General features: G+C 44.9%; 1 protein-coding gene across 1 annotated transcript in view; it reads right to left on the bottom strand.

Moving 5' to 3' along the window:
* Positions 1 to 19,610: 19,610 nt before the first annotated feature.
* LOC115461793 (CMRF35-like molecule 8) overlaps positions 19,611 to 27,589 on the bottom strand; it is a 58,620-nt gene continuing 50,641 nt past the window's right edge. Inside the window, exon 8 of the mRNA XM_030191835.1 lies at positions 19,611 to 20,287. Coding sequence (XP_030047695.1) covers positions 20,144 to 20,287 — 144 coding nt within the window. The 3' untranslated portion in view covers positions 19,611 to 20,143. The remainder of the gene's footprint in view (positions 20,288 to 27,589) is intronic.

Raw genomic sequence — 27,589 nt, 5'->3', positions numbered from 1 at the left:
AGGAGGGGAGAGATTAGTAAGCTCGACTCAGGAGAGAGACCTTGGCGTGTTGATGTCTGAGGATCTAAAGGTGAAGAAACAAGGCGACGGCCGTGGCCAGAAGGATACTAGGCTGCATAGAGATGGATATAACCAGCAGAAGAAAGGAGGTGTTGATGCCCCTCTAGAAGTTCACTTGGAGTATTGTGTTCATTTTTGGAGGCTGTATCTTGCTAAAGATGTAAAAAGACTAGAAGCGGTGCAAAGAAAGCTACAAAAATGGTATGGGATTTGCATTGCAAATCGGACGAGGAGAGACTTGCTGACCTGAACATGTATACCTTGGAGGAAAGGAGAAACAGGGGTGACATGAGACAGACGTTCAAATATTTGAAAGGTGTTAATCCGCAAGCGAACCTTTTCTGGAGACGGGAAGGCGGTAGAAATAGAGGACATGAATTGAAGTTGAAGGGGGGCAAACTCAGGACTAATGTCAGGAAGTATTTTTCATGGAGAGAGTGGTGAATATGTGAAATGCCCTCCCGCGGGAGGTGGTGGAGATGAAAACAGTAATGGAATTCAAACATGTGTGGGAAAATCACAAAGGAATCCTGTTTAGAAGGAATGGATGCACAGAATCTTAGTGGAGATTGGGTGGTGTCACCGGTAATCGGGAAGCTAAAACGGTGCTGGGCAGACTTCTACGGTCTACACCCTGATCGTGACTGGATATGGATAGGCTGGAGTGTAAATTTTAAGGGGTTTCGACGTTAGCTTCAGAACTTAGTACAAGGCCAGTTCTGGGCAGACTTCTATGGTCTGTGCCCTGAGAATGGCAAGGACAAATCAAACTCGGGTATAAAGTATCACATACCATGTAAAATGAGTTTGTCTTGTTGGGCAGACTGGATGGACTGTACAGGTCTTTATCTGCCGTCATTTACTATGTTACTATAAGAGGAAGTGCAAAAGTGACATTGTGAGACTCAGCAGTGAAGGGAAGGAATATGTAGAAGCTGATAAAGATAAGGCGAAATTGCTTAACACAATGTTCTTGTATGTTTGTGTCTTTATCTGCCGTCGATATTAAATGTCGATGTACGTATACTGGCAAACGTGTTGGCCACTAGGTTAACTACAGTTCTGCCATCTATCATTCACCCAGACCATGTGGGATTCATTGCAAATAGACAAGCCTCTGACAACATAAGGCGAACAATAGATGTTATGTATGCTGCAAAGCAAAGAAATTTACCCTATTGCCTGTTAAGTATTGACACCGAAAAGGCATTCGATAGGGTGCATTGGCCCTTTCTATATCAGACAATGCAACGTCTTGGATTTGGCACTAAATTTATGGGTTGGATAGAGGAATTCTATACTAGACCTAGAGCATGTTTAAAGATCAACGGACAAATCTCCTCCTTCTTTGATTTACAAAGAGGAACACGCCATGGGTGTCCATTATCACCTCTTTTGTTTGCCATGGTGATGGAACCCCTGGCGTGGGCCATTAGAAATGATCCGGGAATTACCGGAGTGAAGGTAAGGAAATGGGAGTCCAAAGTAGCGCTATTCGCAGATGATGTCCTATTGACAATCACATCACCCCTAGACTCCCTTCCAAAGCTATTTCAGACTCTGGAGGCCTACTGAAAGGTTTCCGGTTTTAAAATTAACTATACCAAGACGGAAGCATTGGCACAAGGTGTGGAAGCGCAAATTTACCAGACGTGCCAGCAATTGTTCCCCTTGAGATAGGTGACTGATGGCATCCGATATCTGGGAGTTTTCCTCATTAGTAATCTGCAACGCCTAAGTGAGGTGAATTATACTCCCTTAGTGACTGAGTTTAAGGCAGATTTAGATAGATGGGAACCTCTTGGCTTGTCTTGGTTTGGCAGGATAGCCACAGTAAAAATGAACATTTTGCCACGTCTATTATACCTCTTTCAATCGATACCACTGCCAATAGAAGAACATTTGCTTCAGCGCATGCAGAGTCGGTTAACAATGTTTATTTGGAAAGGGAATAAGCCGAGAATTCATTCCAATATGACCTATATGGCCCGTAATCTAAGGGAGGATTGGGAGTACCCCACTTAGAGTTCTACCACAGGGCAGCCCAAGTTAAAGCGGCGGTAGAATGGTTCCAGGAGACTCCTCATAAGCTTTGGATAAGGGCAGAACAGTACCTACTTCGCAGTCCATTAAAATTAGGACATATGCTATGGCTAGCACCTAAACATAGGCGGCTGGGAGTGGGAGTGAGTCCTGTTGTTCACTTTACACTCTCGTGTTGGGATAAAATGGAACGTAGAAGGAAAGTGTATAACTCTAGGCTGTCCCCTATAGCATACAATCTAACTTTTCCTCTGGGATGCAGACACTCAACTTTTACTAAGTGGGCACAGAGCGGTCTTGATCTTTGGGGACAATTACTAAGTGGAGAGAGATTTGTCACCTTCTCAGAATTAGCCGAAACTTATAACCTCTCTCGGAGGGATCAATACGCATACACGCAACTAATGCATTTTCTACAATCCCCAGGATTAAGAGTTAATCTGTTTGGAGAAGTCACGTTCTTTAGAAGAATTATGTGTATGAGAACAGGGAACTAGGGGTCTAATTTCCTTGCTATATGGATATTTGAGAGACCAACTCCCGCAGAACTCTAGACATCGGGACCAGTGGGAAAGGGAACTGGGAGTAAAATATACAGAGGCGGAATGGCAGAGATTTGAAAGAGGCTCAGCTCGGATTTCCCCGGTGATAAATGTTCAGGAGAATGTTGCGAAAATAATATATCGTTGGTATCTGACCCCTGTACGATTACATCATATGTTTAGTACAGTGTCCCAGATGTGCTGGAGACACTGTGGTCAATTAGGCACCATGGGCCACATATAGTGGACATGCAGAAAGGTGGGAGCATTTTGGAGAGCTATCCAGGGGAGGGTGCAACATTGGGTAGGAGTGGATATACCATGGGACCCTGCAGTGTACTTATTTCATAAAAATATTTTGGGACTCAAAGAAGAGGGCAAGACCCTAGCGAAACATTGTTTTTGTGCAGGCAGACTGATAATTGCACAGGCTTGGAAACAACGTAACAGTCCTTCAATAATTAAGTGGAAAACTTTGCTTGGCAATATTGCAGAAAAAGAGAGATTATTAGCAAAGGAATGCAAACAATTGGCAAAATAGGGAAGAATCTGGGCTCCTCTAGGTATGGGATCATAGACGGGGTTGTTGCTACTACTCGACTGCTGAATAAATGTGATATTGTCCTTTGCTGGGTAATGTACTGGGTAGGAAGGGTGGGATATTTTCTATAAATAGGCTTGGTTTGATATTTTGTTTTATGTTAGGGATTTAACTTATGGGGGAAAATGGGAACAAAAAGTGAAGTCCAGACATATGCTGTCATTAGCAGTGAACCTTGTAAGTTGAATACCGTTTGGTGTGAAATGTAGAGATTGATATTTTCTTAATGATGTTGTTGTAGTTTTCAATTGTTGTACAGGGCTCTTTTGTTTTTCAATAAAGACTTCTTGTAAATTAAAAAAAAAAAACCAAGTCTGGGGCTCCACTTTTATTTTTCTTCTGAAGCATTACAAACACTGTGCTATCTTGTTTGAATGCAAGGTTCACGTTACAGAAAGTGTTGTTCACCTCAAGTTTTGAGTGTTTTACTTCAGCTTTAATCCCTAGTGGCCATAGCAGCATTAATGGTCCACCTGTCTCTCTATGTCAGGTGTTCAGCGCTGCGTGCGTTTGGTAGCGCTATACAAATGTTAATAATAATAATAATAATAATAATAATCTGGAGGTATTTACAGTTTATTTACATTTACTAAACCGTCTTTACTGATTGGCTTGTAAGTTGTATGTGCAAATTGGGTGTGCGCCTGAATTTACTCATGCAAGTCAAAATGCCATATATAGAAACCAGGGGTTAGTGCTTACTAACGGGGAGAGAGTTTAATATTAAGTGAAGTGTTCATTCAAAAGGTTCTAGACTTCAAAAAAACTAACTTTGTTCAGGTAGGAGATTACCTCAAGGAATTGTTGTCTGGAAGGGAACATCTGTAAGAAAAGTAAAAAAAAGTAAGAGGAAAAGGAGGCCACTTTGGTTCTCAAAAATAGTAGCTCAAAAAAGGAAGGGAAAAAGAAGTTATCCTTTATAAACTGCAGAAAGAAGACAGGCGACATTATCTGGAAAAGCTAAGAGAAGCTGGTCGAGTAGTCAGGAAAGCAAAGATGCAAATGGAGGAAAAAAATAGCCAATATGGTAATATGGAGGAACAAGACATTTTTAGAGACGTTCAAATATTTGAAAGGTGTTAATCCGCAAACGAACGTTTTCCGGAGATGGGAAGGCGGTAGAACTAGAAGACATGAAATGAGGTTAAAGGGGGGTAGACTCAGGACTACTACTACTACTACTAATAGCATTTATATAGCGCTACCAGACGCACACAGCGCTGAACATTTGACATAGAGAGACAGTCCCTGCTCAAAGAGCTTACAATCTAGGTAAAACAGACAGACAAGATATTACGGGCAAGGGAATTACAGGGTAAAGAGGAACAGGGAGGAGGAGGGCAAATGAGTAGGGTTACCATTTTTTGTCCTCATAAAAAGAGGACACTTACCCCGCCCCATTTCACGCCCTTGCCCCTCCCCTTTCATGCCATCGCCACGCCCCTGGTTGCCCCCTCTTCCCCCCATCACCTCCCCTCCCCTTACGCTACTATCCCTGGTGGTCTAGAGGTACCTCTTCGCTCGGGGCAGGAAAGAAAGAGCCCCCTCTTTCCTGCCTGGAGCGCTGCTGCTAGCTGCCCTGCTGCATCCTGTGTGAGTCTGGCTCTCAGCGTTTCAAAATGGCCGCCGAGAGTTGAAGCAGGCTCGTGAGACTTCAACTCTCGGCGGCCAAAACACTACCATGTATTTTCACTATCATGATACCCAAGATCCTGTAACTACTACTAAATGTATACTTTCTTATACAACTCATATATTTCTTAATTACTTCTTAATATGTTTGTTTGTTAAAATACTATCATGTTTTATCATTATCATGCTACCCAAAATCCTTCAGTTATCACTAAATGTATACTTTTTCATGTATTTCTGTTACTCATGATGTATTGTAAGCCACATTGAGCCTGCAAAGAGGTGGGAAAATGTGGGATACAAATGCAACAAATAATAATAGGGAGAAATGAGAGAGGAGAGGTAATGAGGGGTCATAGAGTGGATGCATTTAAAGGTCAGTAAGAGAAGTTTGAATTGTATACAGAAGCGGACAGGGAGCCAGTGAAGAGACTTGAGAAGTGGGCTAGTGTGGGCATAACGATTCTGACGGAAAATAAGTCGAGCTGCAGAATTCTGGACAGATTGGAGAGGAGAAAGATGATTGAGCGGAAGAACAATGAGAAGTAAATTGCAATAGTCCAAGCGAGAAGTAACAAGGGTGTGAATAAGGGTTTTGGTGGCGTGTTCAGAAAGGAAGGGGTGAATTTTGCTAATGTTGAAGATAAAGAAGCGACAAGTTTTGGCGATTGTTGAATATGAGCAGAGAAGGAGAGAGAAGAGTCGAAGTTGATTCCAAGGTTACGAGCCGAGGAGACAGGGAGGATATGAGAGCCATTAACAGAGATAGAGAATGGGGGAAGAGAGGAGGAGGGTTTGGGGGGGGGGGGGGGGGAATAAGAAGTTCAGTTTTAGCCATGTTTAATTTGAGATGGCGTTGAGACATCCAGGCAGCAATGTCAGAAAAGCAGGCAGAGATTTTATCTTGAATTAAGGTTGAGATTTCAGGGGTGGAGATGTAGATCTGAGAGTCATCAGCGTAAAGATGGTAATGAAAACTATGGGATGAGATCAGGGCAAAAGGTTATGCGGGTGCAGGCCCAATATTCGGAGCCGGCACCTGCAGAGCTAAGCGGCCTTATTTAGGACAGCTCTTGGGCAGTCTGAGGGGATATTCAACAGCAGCCTCCAGTTAAGGGCTGCTGAATAGCCCCACTTAGGTGGCAGAAAGCGATTTTAGCAGGCAGGAAAGGCTCCTGCCTGCTGAAATCGCTTTGAATATCGGCCCCATAAGGGGCAGTTCTATAATGGGGCACTTATTTATTTATTTTATTTATTTGTTGCATTTGTATCCCACATTTTCCCACATATTTGCAGACTCAATGTGGCTTACATAATATCATGATGACATTCGCCAATTCCATTACGGGATATGTACAAAATGTATTGGGCTAGGGAAGATAAAATTCAATCAAGTTGAGTTGAGGTGAAAGAGTTTGTCAATGTCCAATACGATCTTCCCTCCTTGTGTCCCGCCCTTGCGGAAGTTATGTTAGACGAGGGCGGGACACAGGGAGGGAAGGAGGCCCGAAGGGAGGCGTTCTGCTGCCTGCAGTGCTGCTTTCACGGAGGTGAGACTGCGATTTCAATGCAGGGGGCAGACGGTCGACGACGGAGGGCGGGTGGGATTGTGGCGGCTATAGTCCTGCCAATGCTCAGCTCCTGTGCACAGCAGCAAAAACATGCTCCAGAGGGAAGCTAAAAAATTAGTCACTGGTGTCTGTTATAAAATGCCCCCCCCCCCCCCCCAAATATGCACCGAGTGCTTTTCTATATACAGCGCTCCGAGTTGTCTGCTATTTATAGAATAGCGAATAATGTTCAAAACTTGCACATTTATTTATGAAATAATCTACAGGATGGCTCCAGATTATATGTTGGAACTTGTTACGTTTTCAAAGCAGGAACTAGGTTGTGAGCCCTTGGGCCACTGCCAAGGAGCGGCAGTGGCAGGCAAAACCACCCCACACCAGAGGCAAGACAGAACCCTGACAAACAGTGAGACTTCACCTACACTTGGCCGCCCTTTCCCAGGAGTTGAGCTCCTGGCTGCAGGCGGCCGGCAGGACTTACTGGACAGGGCCGGGACTGGATATCAGCTAGGCAGCACAGGGACTGAGGGTCAGAGGGGAATTGAATGAAAATGGGCAAAAAGTCAGGAAACTGGGCTACGACTCACAGACAGACAATACAACACAAGGCAGGGGGTGGACAAGCTAGGGGACAGAGACTGAAAGCTGCAAGCAGCCACTAAAACAGGGAACAAATACTGACAGATAGGAGACAGGACTGGAAGCTGCAGAACACAAAAGACACAAACAGACAAGGACTAGACACAAAATTATAACCCAGAGACCAGACTAGAGAACAAGCAAACCTAATCTAAACTACACACAGACTAACTAGAAACAGACAAGAATCTCAGGCAAGAACAAGATGACCGCCGAGCGAACATGTTAGCAGGCAGCGTTCCCGCAGCTTTCTTACTATACCTTTAGAGATGACGAGGCAAGTCTGCTTCCCGGGCCCCAGAGCGAGTGGTATCTTCCTCTCAAGATATTCGGCCTTTTTTATAGATGACTGCGGCACCATCATCCACTGCGTTTGGAGTGTCGTGAGCTAGCCCGCTGATACGCGCTAGTGCAGATGGAAGCACAGCAGCGTCTCCTGGGCTTGAGCTTACGCTCAGCCCCGACACACGGGAACCGCCCCCTCAGCCATTGGGCTACATCCAGTGCTTTTTTTGTGCCGGTACGCAACGGTACGGCGTACCGGCACCTTTTTTTTTGCTCCCCCCGCCCCGTGACGGACGCAGTGCCAGCCCCCATTTCCGGCCGCTGCTGCTTCTCCTGTTGAGCAGCAGCGGCCGCTACACAAAGAAAAAGATTTAAAAAAAACTTCAAACCTGGCTGAAACGCGGCACCACCGGCACTGTAGACAGCCATTAGGCATTGGCTGTTGCCCCGCCCCCGCAGCCGCTCCTCCTCTTGCCTCTACGTCACTGCGCTCCTCCGGGGTCTTCCTCCAGGGGCAGTGACGTAGAGGCAAGAGGAGGAGCGGCTGTGGGGCAACAGCCAATGCCTAATGGCTGTCTACAGTGCCGGGGTGCAGCGTTTCAGCCAGGTTTGAAGTTTTTTTAAAATCTTTTTCTTTGTGTAGCGGCCGCTGCTGCTCAACAGGAGAAGCAGCAGCGGCCGGAAATAGGGGCTGGTGCCGCGTGCGTCGCGACTTCGCGCCGTTCGCGGGAAACTTGGCAGGGAGAGGGAAACCAACAGAGGGAAGGATTGGGGAGAGAGAAAAAGAGGGAAAACAACAGAGGGAAGGATTGGGGGGAGAGAGAAAGAGGGAAACCAACAGAGGGAAGGATTGGGGAGAGAGAAAAAGAGGGAAAACAACAGAGGGAAGGATTGGGGGGAGAGAGAAAGAGGGAAAACAACAGAGGGAAGGATTGGGGAGAGAGAGGGAAAACAGATGGAAGGATGGGGAGAGAGAGGGAAAACAGATGGAAGGATTGGGGAGAGAGGGGGAAAACAGATAGAAGGATGGGGAGAGAGAGGGAAAACAGATGGAAGGATTGGGGAGAGAGGGGAAAACAGATGGAAGGATGGGGAGAGAGAGGGAAAACAGATGGAAGGATGGGGAGAGAGAGGGAAAACAGATGGAAGGATTGGGGAGAGAGGGGAAAACAGATAGAAGGATGGGGAGAGAGAGGGAAAACAGATGGAAGGATTGGGGAGAGAGGGGAAAACAGATGGAAGGATGGGGAAAGAGAGAGGGAGGATTGGGGAGAGAGAGGGGAAAACAGATGGAAGGATTGGGGAGAGAGAGGGAAAAACACAGATGGAAGGATTGGGGAGAGAGAGAAAAACAGATGGAAGGATGGGGAAAGAGAGAGGGAGGATTGGGGAGAGAGAGGGGAAAACAGATGGAAGGATGGGGAAAGAGAGGGGGAAAACAGATGGAAGGATGGGGAGAGAGGGGGAAAAACTGATGGAAGGATGGGGAGAGAGGGAAAATGGAAAGATGGGGAGAGAAAGAGGGAAGACGCTGGATGGAAGAATGCAGAAAGAAATAGGGGAGAGAAAGCAGAGCTGCTGGATGGAAAAGGGGAATAGAGAAAGACTGGAGAATAAGAGGAAGGGCATGGGGAGAACAAGGGTGAGGAAAAGATGAAAAGCCACAGGTAGATGAAGGAAATTAAAGAATGGATAGTAAGAATGAATTAAATCTGGACAGAGAGAGCCTGAAAAATATTGAAGAAAGCAAAGAAAAAGGAGACAAAAATGACAAATGGCACAGAAGAGTTAAGCGAAAACAAAGGAAAGCAGAATCACAGACTGGGACCAATATGGAAAGAAAAACAGTCACCAGACAACAAAGGTAGAAAAAAAATCATTTTATTTTCATTTTAGTGTTTGTAATATGTCCAATTTGAGAATTTACATTGGCTGTCTTATTTTGCACTGGGTATACTGGAGCTGTAAGAGCTTACATTGATTATTTATAATGAAAAAAATCACGATATTTTTTTTCTCCTATAGTACTGTAATATTTTCAATGATGTCTGTTTATATGCGCCATGGCTGGTGTAGGGGGTGTGGTTAATGTGGGTGTGGCTATCATAGGGGTGGAGCCATATGTGGTGACCCCGCCCATAATGAGTACCGGCACCTTTTTTTCTACAAAAAAAGCACTGGCTACATCACTCCATCAGAGACGACCCTGAATCGATCCCCAGATAGCGGTGAGACCGACCAGAGTCGGGAGGCGGAACAATGACCGTTTGGAGTGCAGGGTGCCTTGATTGAGACACCGATACCAACAACGACTTCGGTGCGAGGTGTTGCTGGCTTGAAAACGGACTTGCCTTCACAGAAAGAGGTATCACCACCACTTTTTTCTTTTCAAATGCTTAAACCAGCTGAGGTAACTATGGACTCTTTGTGGACTCTGATAGCAGATTTAGGGACATCACTTACTCCTCAGATAATGTGTCTGCATTTGTGGGAAAATGTGGGGTAGAAATGAACCGTAAATAAATAATAAATAAATAAATACAGTAAACCAGGAAATGAAAAAACATGGGGAAAAAATAAACAATTTGGACTTAAAAGTAGGGGAATTGGAACAGATAAAGGAGAAAAATGATTCTGATATGAAAGTACTTCAAACACAGCAGGAGGTTATGATTAAGGATTTGACTTCATTAAGAAGAGGAACTGAATTCCTTGAAAATACTGTTAGAAGTAATAACCTACATCTGTTAAATTTTCCTAAACAAATTACCAAACCTCCTAGGGAAATGTGGAAGAAATACTTAATGGAGATCCTTGGGGTAAAAGAGGAGTTGATTCCTCCTTTTACTTATGTTTATTATCTCCCAACTAAAGAAGATTCTGATAAAAAAAAAGAACAAGATCAATTGATGAATGTAACTGCTTTATTAGAATCTACAGATATTGAAGATATAATTCCCTCTACGTTAATAGTGACTGTGGCGCTTGCACCAGACAAGCAATGGTTGATGTCTATGTTCTTTAAAAACAAGGATAAAACATTTCTTGGCCAGAAAGTTCAGATGTTCCCTGATATCTCCAGAGAAACACAAAAGCGTCGGAAATCATTTCTTTTAATGAAACCAGCAGTAACTCAGCTGGGAGCCACATTTTACTTGCGGTACCCATGTAAGTGTGTGGTACGGTACCAGTCAAACAAGTATATATTTTTTGATCCGGCTCAGTTAGCAACATTTCTTACCTCAAGGCAGAATAGGGGCACTTAAAACATCATACCCATTGATTAGGTTAAACACTGTTCAACACTAACCTGTTATCTTTGTTAGCTCTATCTTTGACAAAATTACTTTAAATATACTCCATTTCTAAACATCTTGTTCCAAAATGTGGACTTGAGCATGAAATTTCACGTGTTTTTCTTTGAATTATTTTTCTTTTACTAATGTTGAAATGTATTGCTTTTCAAACAAGTTTGTGCTTGATTATAATGTTGTAAGACTTACAAATAAATTAAAAAAAAAGAATCTCAGGCAAGAACCAATACAATAAAACCTGACTAGGCAGACGTGCACACAGCACACCGACAAACCTCAGGGCCTTAGGCGATGCAAAGGCAGAGAGTTTCAAAATGGCTAATAAGCCCAGCAGCAGCTGAGGCTCAGCTGCAGCAATCACCAGGCAACTACGGGTGCTGTGTAGGTTCAACCAAAGCAAGCAAGTCTGGCAGCCCGGAAGATCCGGACCAGACTGGGCTGAAATCTGGAACGGGTGACAATAACCAGACAGTCCATTGCAGCCACCAGGTCTGGCAGCTAGGGGGCGAGATGACTGGGAGCCTGAAACCAGGGCACGACCATGACAGAAATGATAGGTCTCCCCGCCCGTAATGCTTCTCCATATTCAAGGGATTATCTTATTCTGCACTTTCTTAATTACAAACACATGACTCAGATCTATATTAAATAGAGATTTCTCACACTTAGGAGTCAAATGGTGGAATTCCATTCCAAGTGAATGAAAACATATCTCAAGTTACTTAATTGTCCGTAAATTCCTAAAGATGTTCCTCTTCTATGTAGTTAGTGAAGAAACTTGTTGAATTAATGTTTTTGAACTGCTGTGATGCTTCCTCTGACATCTTGGCCAGTTATTACTGTACAACCTCTTTCCCATACTGGCTTAAATTTAGCAATAATTTCCACGTTAACTTGCTTTTTTCAAGTATTATGACTGTGAACCCATTGGTCGCCTAACCTTTGTAACCCGGTTCAATAAATCATATGGTAATTGTACTGTAAACCTCTTTTTGATGTCTAGTTTCATTACACACTGAGTTAGAAATCGTGTACTGCCTTTTTCTACATATGTAAGCCATATTAACACTAGAGAGCCAAGTGACATCCACAACAAAATGTTCCACTCGATGTGGAAACTCAAACGCGTGAAACAATTCTTCCCGAGGGGAACATTTTGCAACCTGATACAATCAATGGTACTAAGCCATGTAGACTACTGCAATGGAATTTATGCAGGATGCAAAGAACAAACCTTAAAGAAACTTCAGACCGCTCAAAACACGGCAGCTAGGCTTATCTTCAGAAAAACGCGATTTGAAAGTGCAAAACCCCTTCGCGAAAAACTACACTGGCTCCCAATCAAAGAACGCATTGCTTTCAAAATGTGCACTCTGGTTCACAAAATTATCTACGGTGAAGCTCTGGGATACATGACAGACTTGATCGACCTACCAACTAGAAACACATCCGAATCAACACGAACGTACCTGAATCTGCACTACCCAAGCTGCAAAGGACTCAAATACAAATCAAATTACGCGTCCAGTTTTTCCTACATAAGCACACAACTGTGGAACGCATTACCAAAAGCCTTGAAAACTACGAATGACCACCTAAACTTTTGGAAAACACTAAAAACTAACTTGTTTAAAAAGGCATACCCTACCGATCCAACATAAATGCCTGATCTCTGCAACAAAACAAAACTAAAGAACGTAATGGACATAACACAACTCTTCCGTTGTTCGATTCCCTAGTGTAGCTGTGCCACATGAACTTTATCTTACCACAACATCACTTTGTATTTGTTTACACCGGAGTCTGTAACGCCTCTCCGGTACTATGTAAACCACATTGAGCCTACAAATAGGTGGGAAAATGTGGGATATAAATGTAACAAATAAATAAATAAATAAATAAATATTGAATTACCTCCAGCATCCATGATGAATTGTAAGCCACATTGAGCCTGCAAAGAGGTGGGATAATGTGGGATACAAATGCAATAAATAAAATAAAATTTAAAAAATATTGAAATTACATAAGTACATAAGTAATGCCACACTGGGAAAAGACCAAAGGTCCATCGAGCCCAGCATCCTGTCCACGACAGCGGCCAATCCAGGCCAAGGGCACCTGGCAAGCTTCCCAAACGTACAAACATTCTATACAATCAAGCCATTGTGACATCACTAATGAGGTTGGCTCTTATTGGTGGAATGAGCCACTATGACATCACAATAGGTTAAATCACTGCTTTATGTAATAAAAGTGAGCCAAGTAGAGGACATAAGTACATAAGTAATGCCAAACTGGGAAAAGACCAAGGGTCCATTGAGCCCAGCATCCTGTCCACGACAGCGGCCAATCCAGTTTCCTTTCTAATTACATAGGTTTATACTGCCTTGACTGTGTAAACCTGTCATGAACAGATACCAGGTTAGGGTGATTAAGTATCTAGAGGGGATGTACAGTTCTATCCAGGATAGTAAGGAGAGCCCCTGGCTTCCGCTGCCCAAAGGGGTGAGGCAGACATAATAATATACAACAGGAACTATTATCCATATCAAGTTGTCTATGACTTCAGCATTAGTCCCCAGTGGTTGGAACAGCCTTAGTGGCCCATCTTCAGGGCTGGTGATCGAGAAGTCCCTAGCAGCGAACTCAAGAGGCATTTCTAGGGGATTACTGTCCTGTGTTCCTGCCAAATCCCAGTGATCAAAACCTTAAGTAGCATTTTCTGAGTTTCACAATACCGGCTACAGCATGAGTTCCTGGAAATGCACCAGCTCAAAGTTGCATTTCATGTACACAGGACTGCTCTTTCACTTTCGATTCTGCAGGGCTGTTTACCCTGTTAATGCAAACCACAAAAAGTATCAGGAAACAGTTTAATGATCAAAAGTTGGGTGTCACTCCTTTAGTTTGAAAACAACCTCAGATGCACTTGGGAGGAGTAAAGTCTATGCCTAGAGCTAAATTTTTGGGTAGTAATGTTTTTTTACTCCCTCTTGCACAGATGGCAAGGAACATTTCCCTGTGAAAACTGGTTACGTGTTGGTACAAGAATTTTCATGTATTTATGGCACTATGGGCTTAACTGAAATTTTACCCCTTAATTTTTTTTTTTAAACACAAACATCAGACGTGACAAAAAAAGTATTAAAACAAATATAAGTACATAAGTAATGCCATACTGGGAAAAGACCAAGGGTCCATCGAGCCCAGCATCCTGTCCACGACAGCGGCCAATCCAGGCCAAGGGCACCTGGCGAGCTTCCCAAACGTACAAACATTCTATACAATCAAGCCATTGTGACATCACTAATGAGGTTGGCTCTTATTGGTGGAATGAGCCACTATGACATCACAATAGGTTAAATCACTGCTCTATGTAATAAAAGTGAGCCAAGTAGAGGACATAAGTACATAAGTAATGCCACACTGGGAAAAGACCAAGGGTCCATCAAGCCTAGCATCTTGTCCACGACAGCGGCCAATCCAGGCCAAGGGCAGCTGGCAAGCTTCCCAAACGTACAAACATTCTATACATGTTATTCCTGGGATTTTGGATTTTTTCCAAAGTCCGTTTAGTAGTGGTTTATGGACTTGTCCTTTAGGAAACTGTCTAACCCCTTTTTAAACTCTGCTAAGCTAACCGCCTTCACCACGTTCTCCGGCAACGAATGTACTATACTGTAGTTTCATCGCATGCCCCCTAGTCCTAGCATTTTTGGAAAGCGTGAACAGACGCTTCACATCCACCTGTTCCACTCCACTCATTATTTTATATACCTCTATCATGTCTCCCCTCAGCCGTCTCTTCTCCAAGCTGAATAGCCCTAGCCTCCTTAGTCTTTCTTCATAGGGAAGTCGTCCCATCCCCGCTATCATTTTAGTCGCCCTTCGCTGCACCTTTTCAAATTCTACTATATCTTTCTTGAGATGCGGCGACCAGAATTGAACACATTCGGATAATGTGGGATACGAGTACCAATAAATAAATAAATAAATCCCTGTGCCTACATTAGGCGAGGATTCACATCTTTAGTGAATGCCCCTGTCCCGCCCATGCCCCTCCCACGGCTATGCCCCCTTTGCAGTTGTGTGCTAAAGGATTTGTACGCTTATCTTTATAGAATAGCGCTTAGCAAGGTGCAATTACACTATGCAGATACATGGGCTACAGCATTTGTGTCTGCAGCAATTTCATTATGGAGTGCTCTTCCCGACCAACTTCACCTTTGTGGCACCTTCACACAGTTTAAGAAATCTTTAAAGACTCACTTATTTGTGACCGCATAGTTTTGAAGCAGCTACGGTAGATGTGATGTGATAAAAAGATCAGTTAATGTTAAGTCTGATTCTTGTTGTCATTTTGATGACATTTTTATTGTGTATGTTTCCAATTGGAAACCACCTAGTTAATAGGTGGTCTATACATTTTTTAAAATAAATAAAAAAATAAATCCAAATTGTAGCCAGTGAACGTCAATACATGTTGGCACGAAGAAGCTTTTTACTCAATTGAATTGCCCACACAAACTGATTGTATGCCCAAATTTGCGTGCACAATTTTAAGTGCCAATATAGAATTCCCATGCAAGTGTCTAGAGACAGACTGAAAGAAAGACAGGGAAAGAGGGGACATGATAGAGACCTTTAAATATCTCTGTGGCATTAATGCATAGGAGGCCAGTCTCAAATTTTAAGTGAAAGGATGCTCTGGAATGAGGGGGTTTAGGATGAAAGTGAAAAGGGACAGACTCGGGAGTAATCTAAGGAAATGTTTCTTTACAGAAAGGGTGGTGGATGCATGGAACAGCCTCCAGGTGGAGACAAAGACAGTATCTGAATTCAGGAAAGGGTGAGACAAGCACAAGAGCTCTCTTAGGGAGAGGAGGAGACAGTGGATAATCAGACTGGATGGCACATTTGGCCTTTATCTGTCAAAATATTGGCACTTATACCCATCTGTGTTCATATTCGGACGTTAGTGCCATTGTTTTAACCATTTACACACAACCTACAGGGAGTGATTCTATAATGAAGGCTCTATCATGTACATGCCAAATATGTGAATAAAGGACCCGACTACCTGAATATCCAAGAAGAGTCGGGAAGGAAAAATGGCTCTTCAAAAACAAACCATAGAACAACAGTTTATGAAATCCAACGGGATAAGCAGTCTTAAGATTTAGATGTACGTCTTAAGACTGCTTATCTCATTTCCTCAGGCACATCAGCATAAATTATCAGTACACTGCTTAAGACTCCTGAAGCTGGCATCCTTGCCGAAACACAGTACCATGTCGAGTCTTGAAACATTTGAGCGTATCCCATAACCAAGAAACATTGGATTTCATAGACTTATGTTCTATGGTTGTGTTTTTGAAGAGCAATTTGCATACAATGGAGGCAGTCATCAGATCTCTCTCATGAATATTCATTATTATTATTATTAGCATTTGTATAGCGCTACCAGTCGCACGCAGCGCTGGACACCTGATACAAAGAGACAGTCCCTGCTCAAAAGAGCTTACAATCTAAATAATACAGACAGACAAGACAGTTACGGGTGAGGGAAGTAATGGGTGAGAAGGGAGGAAGGGACAAGGGGAGGGGTTCCAGAATGTTGCTACTCTTTAGGATTCCGCTCAGAATCTTGCTACTCTTTCAGATTCCGGAATCTTGCTACCCTTTGTCCTTATCCCTTATTTGTCCTGTTTGTCCTAATTAGATTGTAAGCTCTGCCGAGGAGGGACTGTCTCTTCATGTTCAAGTGTACAGCGCTGCGTACGTCTATAGCGCTATAGAAATGATAAGTAGTAGTAGTAGTCTTTAGGATTCCGGAATCTTATTATTATTATTAGCATTTGTATAGCGCTACCAGACGCACGCAGCGCTGGACACCTGATACAAAGAGACAGTCCCTGCTCAAAAGAGCTTACAATCTAAATAATACAGACAGACAAGACAGTTACGGGTGAGGGAAGTAATGGGTGAGAAGGGAGGAAGGGACAAGAGGAGGGCAATTGTAGCTAGGAGCCAGGTGGATATCCCAAAAACCTGACTGACTGGGGTGCCTCCTGGACCAGGTTTGGGAACCGGCAATTTAGACGTTTTGGTCTAGACCTGTTTTTGTCACGACTTAGTCACAAAAAGGTGCCCTAAAAGACCAAATGAATACTGGCGGGATTAAGGCACGATACCCTCTTATCGTTTATCGTTTATCTATTTACTATACCGTTTCAAATTGCATTCACAAAACAGAACGGTTTACATCATAATATAAAATCTCATATTAAAAAACATATAAGAAAGCGCAGCAAAAACTAAAAGAACATTCTAAAAATAATAACATCATTGAGCAAGGACAACCATTCATAACAGACTACATAAGCAAACATATTATTATGTTACTGTACTGTATATTCATTCTGCATATTTTCTCACTTTTAACTCAGATTATTTTCAAACGTATTCTGAAACAGATATGTTTTCAGAAGTTTACGAAAACGAACATAGGACTCTTCTAATCATTGGCCGATTACTTCCGCGACAAGGTGCAAAAGATCAACCTTGAGTTCACTACCAAGCCATCTCCTCCTCTTCATCCTTCAACCCTCTCCCTCAACCAACCAGCCCAGGCCTCTTTCTCCTCCTTTCCTGACATCACCGAGGAGGAAACCGCTCGCCTTCTTTCTTCCTCGAAATGCACCACCTGCTCTTCTGATCCCATCCCCACCAACTTACTTAACATCATCTCTCATACTGTCACCCCCTCCATCTGTCATATCCTCAATCTCTCTCTCTCCACTGCAACTGTCCCTGACACCTTCAAGCACGCTGTAGTCACACCTCTCCTCAAAAACCATCACTTGACCCTACCTGTCCCTCCAACTACCGCCCCATCTCCCTCCTACCCTTCCTCTCCAAAATACTTGAGCGTGCCGTTCACAGCCGCTGCCTTGATTTTCTCTCCTCATGCCATCCTCGATCCACTTCAATCCGGTTTTCGCCCTCTACACTCGACAGAAACAGCACTCTCTAAAGTCTGTAATGACCTGTTCCTTGCCAAATCCAGAGGCCACTACTCCATCCTCATCCTCCTGGATCTATCTGCTGCTTTTGACACTGTCAATCATGATTTACTTCTTGCCACACTGTCCTCATTTGGGTTCCAGGGCTCTGTCCTCTCCTGGTTCTCCTCCTGTCTCTCCCACCGCACCTTCAGAGTTCACTCTCATGGATCTTCCTCCACCCCCATCCCGCTATCTGTTGGTGTTCCCCAGGGATCTGTCCTTGGACCCCTTCTCTTCTCAATCTACACCTCTTCCCTGGGCTCCCTGATCTCATCTCATGGTTTCCAGTATCATCTCTATGCTGATGACACCCAGCTGTATCTCTCCACACCAGACATCACCGCGGAGACCCAGGCAAAGGTATCAGCCTGCTTATCCGACATTGCTGCCTGGATGTCCAACCGCCACCTGAAACTGAACATGTCCAAGACCGAGCTCATCGTTTTTCCACCAAAACCCACTTCTCTTCCTCCACTTTCTATCTCAGTTGATAACACCCTCATCCTCCCAGTCTCATCTGCCCGCAACCTCGGAGTCATCTTTGACTCCTCCCTCTCCTTCTCTGCGCATATCCAGCAGATAGCCAAGACCTGTCGCTTCTTCCTCTTTAACATCAGCAAAATTCGCCCTTTCCTCTCTGAACACACCACCCGAACTCTCGTCCATGCTTTCATTACCTCTTGCCTTGACTACTGCAACTTACTCCTCACCGGCCTCCCACTTAGCCATCTATCCCCCCTTCAATCTGTTCAGAACTCTGCTGCACGTCTTATATTCCGCCAGAACCGATACACTCATATCACCCCTCTCCTCAGGTCACTTCACTGGCTTCCGATCAGATACCGCATTCAATTCAAACTTCTCCTTCTTACCTACAAATGCACTCAGTCTGCTGCCCCTCACTACCTTTCTACCCTCATCTCCCCTTACGTTCCCGCCCGAAACATCCGTTCACAGGACAAATCCCTCCTCTCAGTACCCTTCTCCACCACCGCCAACTCCAGGCTCCGCTTATTCTGCCTCGCCTCACCCTATGCTTGGAACAACCTTCCTGAGCCCTTACGCCAAGCCCCCTCCCTGCCCATCTTCAAGTCTTTGCTTAAAGCCCACCTCTTCAATGCTGCGTTCGGCACCTAACTCTTACCGTTCAGGAAATCCAGACTGCCCCAATTTGACTGCCCCTATCGGACTGACTGTTCACTTGTCTTTTAGATTGTAAGCTCTTTGAGCAGGGACTGTCCCTCTATGTTAAATTGTACAGCGCTGCGTAACCCTAGTAGCGCTTTAGAAATGTTAAGTAGTAGTAGTAGTAGTAGTTCTAATCTTACTCCCTCTGTGGTCACTGAGCTCCTCCCATCCTTCCAAAGATGTGAAAGAAATAGTACATACCAGGCTCTATGACAGCTTCAGATGTTATAACCAATCCTATTAGAACAGCAGGCAGGTCCTTGGAGTACCCTAATGGTCAGTGAAGTGCACTGTAGAGAGGGGGACCTAGGCCCTTATCCCATTCGAACTGTTACACTTGTGGTGGAAAGTGTGAGCCTTCCAAAACTCATTAAAAACTTACTGTACGCACATATAGGTGATACTTGCAGCCATAAGGGCTATTGTAGTGGTGTATAGTTGGGTACAGTAGGTTTTTGGTGGGTTTTGGGGGAGTTCACCATATAATATAAGGGAGCAATGGTGGGATGTGTACCTGGGAGCTTTTAGGTGAAGTCCACTAAAGTGCCCCTTAGGTGTCCCACTGCTCTGCTGGGATGTCTGTGTGGCCAGTCTACTAAGAATGCTGGCTCCTCCTACATCCCAATGGCTTGATTTTGTGCATTTTTCACTTGGACACTTTTTTTCCCCAAAAAAATGGTCCAAGATATACGCATTAAATATAGCAATGTCTAGCAAATGCCCATTTTTGAAACAAAATGAAAAACATTTTTCTGTTTTAATAATCTCTATATTTTCCACTTGAATTTGGGACATTTTGAGCAAAACATCCAAAGTCAGATTTAGACGTCGTATCGATAATACCCTCCTCTATGAAAAGGAGCTATACAAAGGGGCATTAAGATTTTAAAAATTAAGGTGCACATTTAAATTGTATTCTGGCCTCTACTGAGACCCAGTGCAAATCCAAATATAAGAGAGCAGCAGAATCATTCTTATGGGCTGAATAAATCAGTCAAACTGCCATATTCTGTATGATTTGTATCTGATAAAGTTCTTCTCAGTCCGTTCATGCTTTAACAACTTTGAATTATTTTGTGTCATCTGCAAATGTAATCTCCTCATTCATTGCTTCCTTCCGCAGTTCATTAATGAATGTCCCACTACAGATCCCTGGAGCACGCCAATATTCGCCTCGCTAATCCTGTGACCATGCTTTATTCTAGTGGGTTTTAATCACAGCGTAAGTGACTTCTGTTGAGCTGTTTGCATGTGGAGGTCCTGTATTGGCTGTATGTTCAAGGTTAGGATTTACTGAAAACCTCACATTTGAATAATAGACATCTTCTCCTCCTTTGGGAATTATCTGAAAGAAAAATATGATACGTTAGAAAGAACGAAGTTAGGAAGTAACAGAACATGACATTTGAGTACACATAGATAACAAGCACAAATTTACAGTAACCACAGGAACTAAGAGTAGTTTGTTATGGTGGGGACATACCAAGGAGAAAACTACTACTACTACTACTATTTAGCATTTCTATAGTGCTACAAGGTGTACGCAGCGCTGCACAGCAGCAGCAACAGGAGGGGAATAACAAAGTTGAGGAACTGCAGGTATAGTGACTTCAAGTCACTTCACTGGCTTCCTTTCCGTTTCCGCATACAGTTCAAACTCCTCTTATTGACCTATAAGTGCATTCACTCTGCAGCTCCTCAGTACCTCTCCACTCTCATCTCTCCCTACACTCCTCCCCGTGAACTCCAGTCACTGGGTAAATCTCTCTTATCTGCACCCTTCTTCTCCAATGCTAACTCCAGACTCCGTTCCTTTTTTCTCCGAGGACAAGCAGGCTGCTTGTTCTCACTGATGGGTGACGTCCACGGCACCTCCCTCCAATCGGAATCTTCACTAGCAAAGACGTTTGCTAGCCCTCGCGCGCCCAATGCGCACCGCGCATGCGCGGCCGTCTTCCCGGCCGAACCGGCTCGTGTTCGTTAGTCTTCTTTTGTCCGCGCTCGGGACGGTCGTGTTTTGCCGCCGTTTCGTGCCCCTCAGAAGACCTCGCGCATCTTTCGCATTTCTACTTTCTGTGTTTGTTTAAAAAAAAAAAAAAGAGAGATAGGTTCCTTTTTTTCCCGTATTTCTAGTTTTTTCCCCGAGTAAGTATCCTTTCGCTTTCGGGAGCGGCCTTGTTGGCTGCCCGTACGGGTTTTTCTCCCTTTTTTTCTCGGTGCCTATTGCCATCATCGCGAATTTTGATTTCACCGGCGCGATTTTTCCGCCCATGTCATCGAAGCCTTCCAGCGGCTTCAAAAAGTGCACCCAGTGCGCCAGGATAATCTCGCTCACTGATAGGCACGCGTCGTGTCTTCAGTGTCTGGGGGCTGGGTACCGCCCACAGGCCTGTAGTCTTTGTGCTCTTTTGCAGAAGAGGACTTGGGTAGCGAGATTAGCCCAGTGGAACGTTCTGTTCTCCGGCGCTTCGACGACTACAGCATCTCGGGATTCGTCGAGTGCATCGGCGTCGGCAGCACCGAAGTCTTCGGAGATCACATCGGCATCGATGGCATCGAGGCGAATTCCTCCTGCGTCGTCGGTACCGAGACTTCGGAAGAGTGCGTCGGCGTCGGTGGTACCGGGACACCCGCTGGTGCTGATGTCATCGGACGGTGGTGCTTCGTCTGGAGTGCAGGTGAGGGCTGTCCATTCCCCTGCTGGTGGCGGTGAGCCTTCGGGTAGGTCGCCGCCTGCCCTGAGGGCTCCTGCGGTACAGCCCCCCCGGGATCGACCTTCTTCGGCCCCGGCCCCGAGGAAGCGACGTCTGGATTCAACGTCCTCCTCATCGGTACCGGGGAGCTCCGGTGATATGCTTCGTTCAAAGAAGTCGAAGAAGCATCGTCACCGGTCCCCTTCCCGACTTGGTACCGGGAGCTCTGGGTCGCCGAGGGAGTCGGCACCCAGCAGGCATCGGCACCGGGAGGACCGCTCACCCTCCATACAAGAGGTGTCGGTGCGCTCTACCCCGGACAGCCCGGTACCGCCTCTGTGCCCGGAACAGATCCTGACATCGACGCCTGCACCGGCTTCTCAGTCTTTCTCCACAGCCGCTCTGCACGAGAGTCTCCGGGCTGTTCTTCCTGGCATCCTAGAAGAGCTGTTACGCCCTTCTCCTCCGGTACCGGGGGTGCTTGCGCCACCGGTGCCGTCGAGTGAGGCGACGGCTGGCCCTTTGCCCGGGGTGAGGTCCCTGGCTTCGGCTGCCTCCCAGGTGGACTCCCCGATGACGTCGGGGGAGGGAGCTTCGCCGCTGCCGGCCAGGGAGTCCACTTCCCGACGCTCCCACCGTGGCCGTGTTTCCACGGAGTCGGAACGGGCACGGCTTCAGTCACAGGTCCGTGAACTTGTGTCTGACACCGATGGTGAGGCCTCGTGGGAGGCGGAGGAGGACATCAGATATTTCTCTGATGAGGAGTGTGATGGCCTTCCTTCTGATCCTACTCCCTCTCCTGAAAGGCAGCTTTCTCCTCCCGAGAGTCTGTCTTTCTCGGCCTTTGTCCGGGAGATGTCTACGGCCATCCCCTTCCCGGTGGTTGTGGAGGATGAGCCGAGGGCTGAGATGTTTGAGCTCTTGGACTATCCTTCTCCACCTAAGGAAGCGTCCACAGTACCCATGCATCATGTCCTAAAAAAGACATTGCTTGCGAACTGGACAAAATCCTTAACTAATCCCCACATCCCCAAGAAGATAGAATCCCAGTATCGGATCCATGGGGACCCAGAGCTGATGCGCACTCAGTTGCCTCACGACTCTGGTGTGGTGGATCTGGCCCTGAAGAAGGCTAAGAGTTCTAGGGAGCATGCTTCGGCGCCCCCGGGCAAAGACCCCAGAACCTTAGACTCCTTTGGAAGGAAGGCCTATCATTCTTCCATGCTCGTGGCCAAGATTCAATCATACCAGCTCTACACGAGCATCCATATGCGGAACAATGTGCGGAAGCTGGCGGACTTGATGGACAAGCTCCCTTCTGAGCAAGCCAAGCCGTTTCAGGAGGTGGTCAGGCAGCTGAAGGCATGTAGGAAATTCCTGGCCAGAGGGGTATTTGATACCTTCGATGTTGCGTCCAGGCCGCTGCTCAAGGTGTGGTGATGCGCAGACTCTCATGGCTGCGTGCCTCCGACCTGGAGAATAGGATCCAGCAGCGGATTGCGGACGCCCCTTGCCGAGCGGATAACATTTTTGGGGAAAAGGTCGAACAGGTGGTAGAACAGCTCCACCAGCGGGATAACGCTTTTGACAAATTCTCCCGCCGGCAGCCTTCAGCATCTACCTCATCAGGTAGACGTTTTTATGGGGGAAGGAGGGCTGTTCCCTACTCTTCTGGTAAGCGTAGGTACAATCCTCCCTCTCGACAGCCTGCGGCCCAGGCTAAGCCCAGGCTAAGCCCCAGCGCTCTCGTCACAAACCCGCCCGCCTCCCCTTTAGAGTTTTGTCTTCCCATGTTTTTGTCTTGCTACATAAGGGACTGACGAACACGAGCCAGTTCGGGCGGGAAGACGGCTGCGCATGCGTAGTGCGCATGGGCGCACGAGGGCTAGCAAACGTCTTTGCTAGTGAAGATTCCGATTGGAGGGGGGTGCCGTGGACGTCACCCATCAGTGAGAACAATCAGCCTGCTGTCCTCGGAGAATACCTTCTACAGGTATGTAGCATTCGCTATCTTGCAGCACCATATGCCTGGAATAGACTTCCTGAGCCGGTACGTCAAGCTCCATCTCTGGCCGTCTTCAGATCTAAGCTAAAAGCCCACCTTTCTGATACTGCTTTTAACTCCTAACCCTTATTCACTTGTTCAGAACCCTTATTTTATCATCCTCACTTTAATATTCCCTTATTGCTTGTTTGTCCTGTTTGTCTGTCCTAATTAGATTGTAAGCTCTGTCGAGCAGGGACTGTCTCTTCATGTTCAAGTGTACAGCGCTGCGTACGTCTAGTAGCGCTTTAGAAATGATAAGTAGTAGTAGTAGGAAAGGAAAGGGAGAGGGGATGGGATTTGATATACCACCACTCTGTGGTTACAATCAAAGCGGTTTACATATTATATATAGAGGCACTTATTTTGGAGGGTTATGTGACTTTGCCCAGAGTCACAAGGAGCTACAGAGGAAATTGAACCCAGATCCCCAGGTTCTCAGACTACTGCACTAAGGGGATGTTTTACTAAAGCTTAGCTTGAGTTATCTGCAGCAGGGCCCATAGGAATAAAATGGGCCCTGCTGCAGATAACTCAAGCTAAGCTTTAGTAAAAGACTTCCTAGACCATTAGGCTACTTCTCCTATTACAGAGCCTGAGGGGTTTGTAGATATAACCAAGTCCAAGAAAGCAGACTTGCCAACCTGAGAATTCTCCATGGATAGCAGAGGAATGAACATACATAAGAAATTAAGAACATACAAGTAGCCATACTGGGTCAGACCAATGGTCCATCTCACCCAGTATCCTGCTTCCAGCCGTGGCCAATCCAGGTCACAAGTAGCTGACAGAATCCCAAATAGCTGCAGTATTCCATGTTACCAATCCCAGGGCAAGCAGTAGTTCCCCCATGTCAGATCATGGACATTTTCTTCAGAAACTTGTCTAAATTTGTTTTAAACCAAGATATGCTATATACACATCCTCTGGCAGCGGGTTCCAGCACTTAACTATTCGATGAGTGAAAAAATATTATTATTTTGTCCTATTTGTTTCAAAAGAATTGCCATGTAACTTCATTCAGTGTCCCTTAGTTTTTGTACTTTTTGAAAGAGTAAACGATCGATTCATGTTTGCTCATTGCACTACTCAGTAATTTGTAGACCTCTATCAGAGAGTTGCACGGGGACAGAAATCTAACCCATCCCTGCCCGTCTCTGTGGGGAATCTTAACCCGTCCCCGACTCAAGTAATCTCCATCCCAGCCCCCGGCCCACCCTGCCCTTGCCGTGCCACAGTAACCTTGACCCCCTCCTAAGAAAGCTAGTAAAAGTAACATAAATCATTTTCTTCTGAACTCTGCTAAATACAAAATTAAGACACACATATCCATGAGCAGCATGTCCCCTTCTGCTCTCCATCCCCTTCTATCCCATGTGCTCTATTTTCCCTTACCCACTATTCCATGTATGTCCCCCTTACCAATCTTATTTTCCTCTTCCCTGCACCCACACTTCCTCCAGTCTTTTTACCAAGGAGGCTAGATAAAACAGGAGACAGGGTGAGCCTAAAGCCAGTAGGTGGCAGCAATCTCCACCCAAAACAATAGCAAAAAGTTTATTAGAAATAAAGGACTTAAAAAAAAAAACATTTATATCACACATTATCCCAAGCAAACTCGGGTTCAATATAGTTTACATTTGAAAATACAATGAGGCAGAATAATAGAATTCAGTTATATCATGAGAGCAAATAGATGGATATGTCTGAAACATTTAACAAAGTTAGCATGCATACCCGACTGGGCATTTGAAAAAAAGGCAAGTGCATTTTTATAATATACCATTGCAGTCCACAAAACAAAAGGAGCAAGTTCCCACATGCCATCTTTTTATTTTGATGTAGGCACAGGAAAAAATTTTTTTTAAGTGTTCCCAGGTTTCAACCTAATTAATGTGTAATATGGGATATAAATGTCATAAATAAGGGGGAATGGGACTTATACACCGCCTTTCTGTGGTTTTTCCAACTACACTCAAAGTGGTTTACATATATTCAGGTACTTATTTTGTACCAGTGGCAATGGAGGGTTAAGTGACTTGCCCAGAGTCACAAGGAGCTGCAGTGGGAATTGAACTCAGTTCCCCAGGATCAAAGTCCACTGCACTAACCACTAGGCTACTCCTCCACTCATTCCACCAATAAGAGCCAACCTCATCAGTGATGTCACAATGGCTTGATTGCCCTATACAGTTCCCCAGGATCAAAGTCCACTGCACTAACCACTAGGCTACTCCTCCACTCATTCCACCAATAAGAGCCAACCTCATCAGTGATGTCACAATGGCTTGATTGCCGGATACAGTTCCCCAGGATCAAAGTCCACTGCACTAACCACTAGGCTACTCCTCCACTCATTCCACCAATAAGAGCCAACCTCATCAGTGATGTCACAATGGCTTGATTGCCCGATACTTGGCTCACGTCTGATATTGTGATGTCATAAGGGAAAGGGGGAAAGGGAACTGGGACTTGATATACTGCCTTTCTGAGGTTTTTGCAACTACATTCAAAGCGGTTTGCATATATTCAGGTACTTTATTTTTGTACCATGGGCAATGGAGGGTTAAGTGACTTGCCCAGAGTCACAAGGAGCTGCAGTGGGAATCGAACTACTACTACTAACATTTATATAGCGCTACCAGCCACACGCAGCGCTGAACATTTGACATAGAGAGACAGTCCCTGCTCAAAGAGCTTACAATTTAAGTAAAGCAGACAGACAAGACAGAACTCCATCCCCCAGGATCAAAGTCCACTGCACTAAACACTAGGCTACTCCTCCACTCATTCGACCAATAAGAGCCAACCTCATCAGTGATGTCACAATGGCTTGATTGCCTGATACTTGGCTCACTTCTGATATCGTGATGTCATAAGGGAAAGGGGGAAAGGGAAATGGGACTTGATATACCGCCTTTCTGAGGTTTTTGCAACTACATTCAAAGCGGTTTACATATATTCAGGTACTTATTTTGTACCAGGGGCAATGGAGGGTTAAGTGATTTGCCCAGAGTCACAAGGAGCTGCAGTGGGAATCAAACTCAGTTCCCCAGGATCAGAGTTTGCTGCACTAATAGATGGATAGAAATTCTGAATGTTGAGCACCTGATTCTCATAACATGATGGGGTTTTATTTTTTGCCCTTTACCAGGAGAAAATAATCTCTTCATGAATACAAGGTGTCCCTATAACCAACTCCTCCAAATGACACACTGATTACAATTTATAACAAATTACTACTCTATATATGAAAAGTTATTCCATTATTATACTTCCTCTGTGTACATCCGAATGCACGAGCCAGCATGTTTGAAAATATAAGAGAGATTAAATAAAAATGCCACCAACAATAAAGAATCACTACGTGGATGCAGAGGGTGGTGAATGCCTGGAATGTTCATTCTATCTACCTGGGAGAGAGTCAGAAATGTTTAATTCAAAACTTGTGACTGCTTCTTATTCTGTCTTCCAATCCGCGTTTTGATTCCTAGAACCTTTTTTTCACAAATAAATACTATAGACCAGAACACTGATCATAGGATCGCAAGAGGATTGTGAAAAATTATAAGAGGACCTTACGAGACTGGGAGACTGGGCGTCTGAATATCAGATGACGCTTAATGTGAGCAAGTGCAAAGTGATGCATGTGGAACCCAAATTATAGGTACGTCATCCAAGGTTCCACGTTAGGTGTCACTGACTAAGAAAGGGATCTAGGCGTCGTCGTTGATGATATGTTGAAACCCTCTGCTCAGTATGCTGCAGCGGCTAGGAAAGCAAATATAGTGTTAGGTATTATTAGGAAAGGAATATAAAACAGAAATGAGGATGTTATAATGCCTTTGTATCGCTCCATGGTGTGACCACACCTCAAATATTGTGTTCAGTTCTGGTTGCCGCATCTCAA

This window comes from Microcaecilia unicolor, chromosome 2, assembly GCF_901765095.1.
Source record: "Microcaecilia unicolor chromosome 2, aMicUni1.1, whole genome shotgun sequence".
Lineage (NCBI taxonomy): Eukaryota > Metazoa > Chordata > Amphibia > Gymnophiona > Siphonopidae > Microcaecilia > Microcaecilia unicolor.
This window is presented reverse-complemented; position numbering and strand designations above follow the sequence as displayed.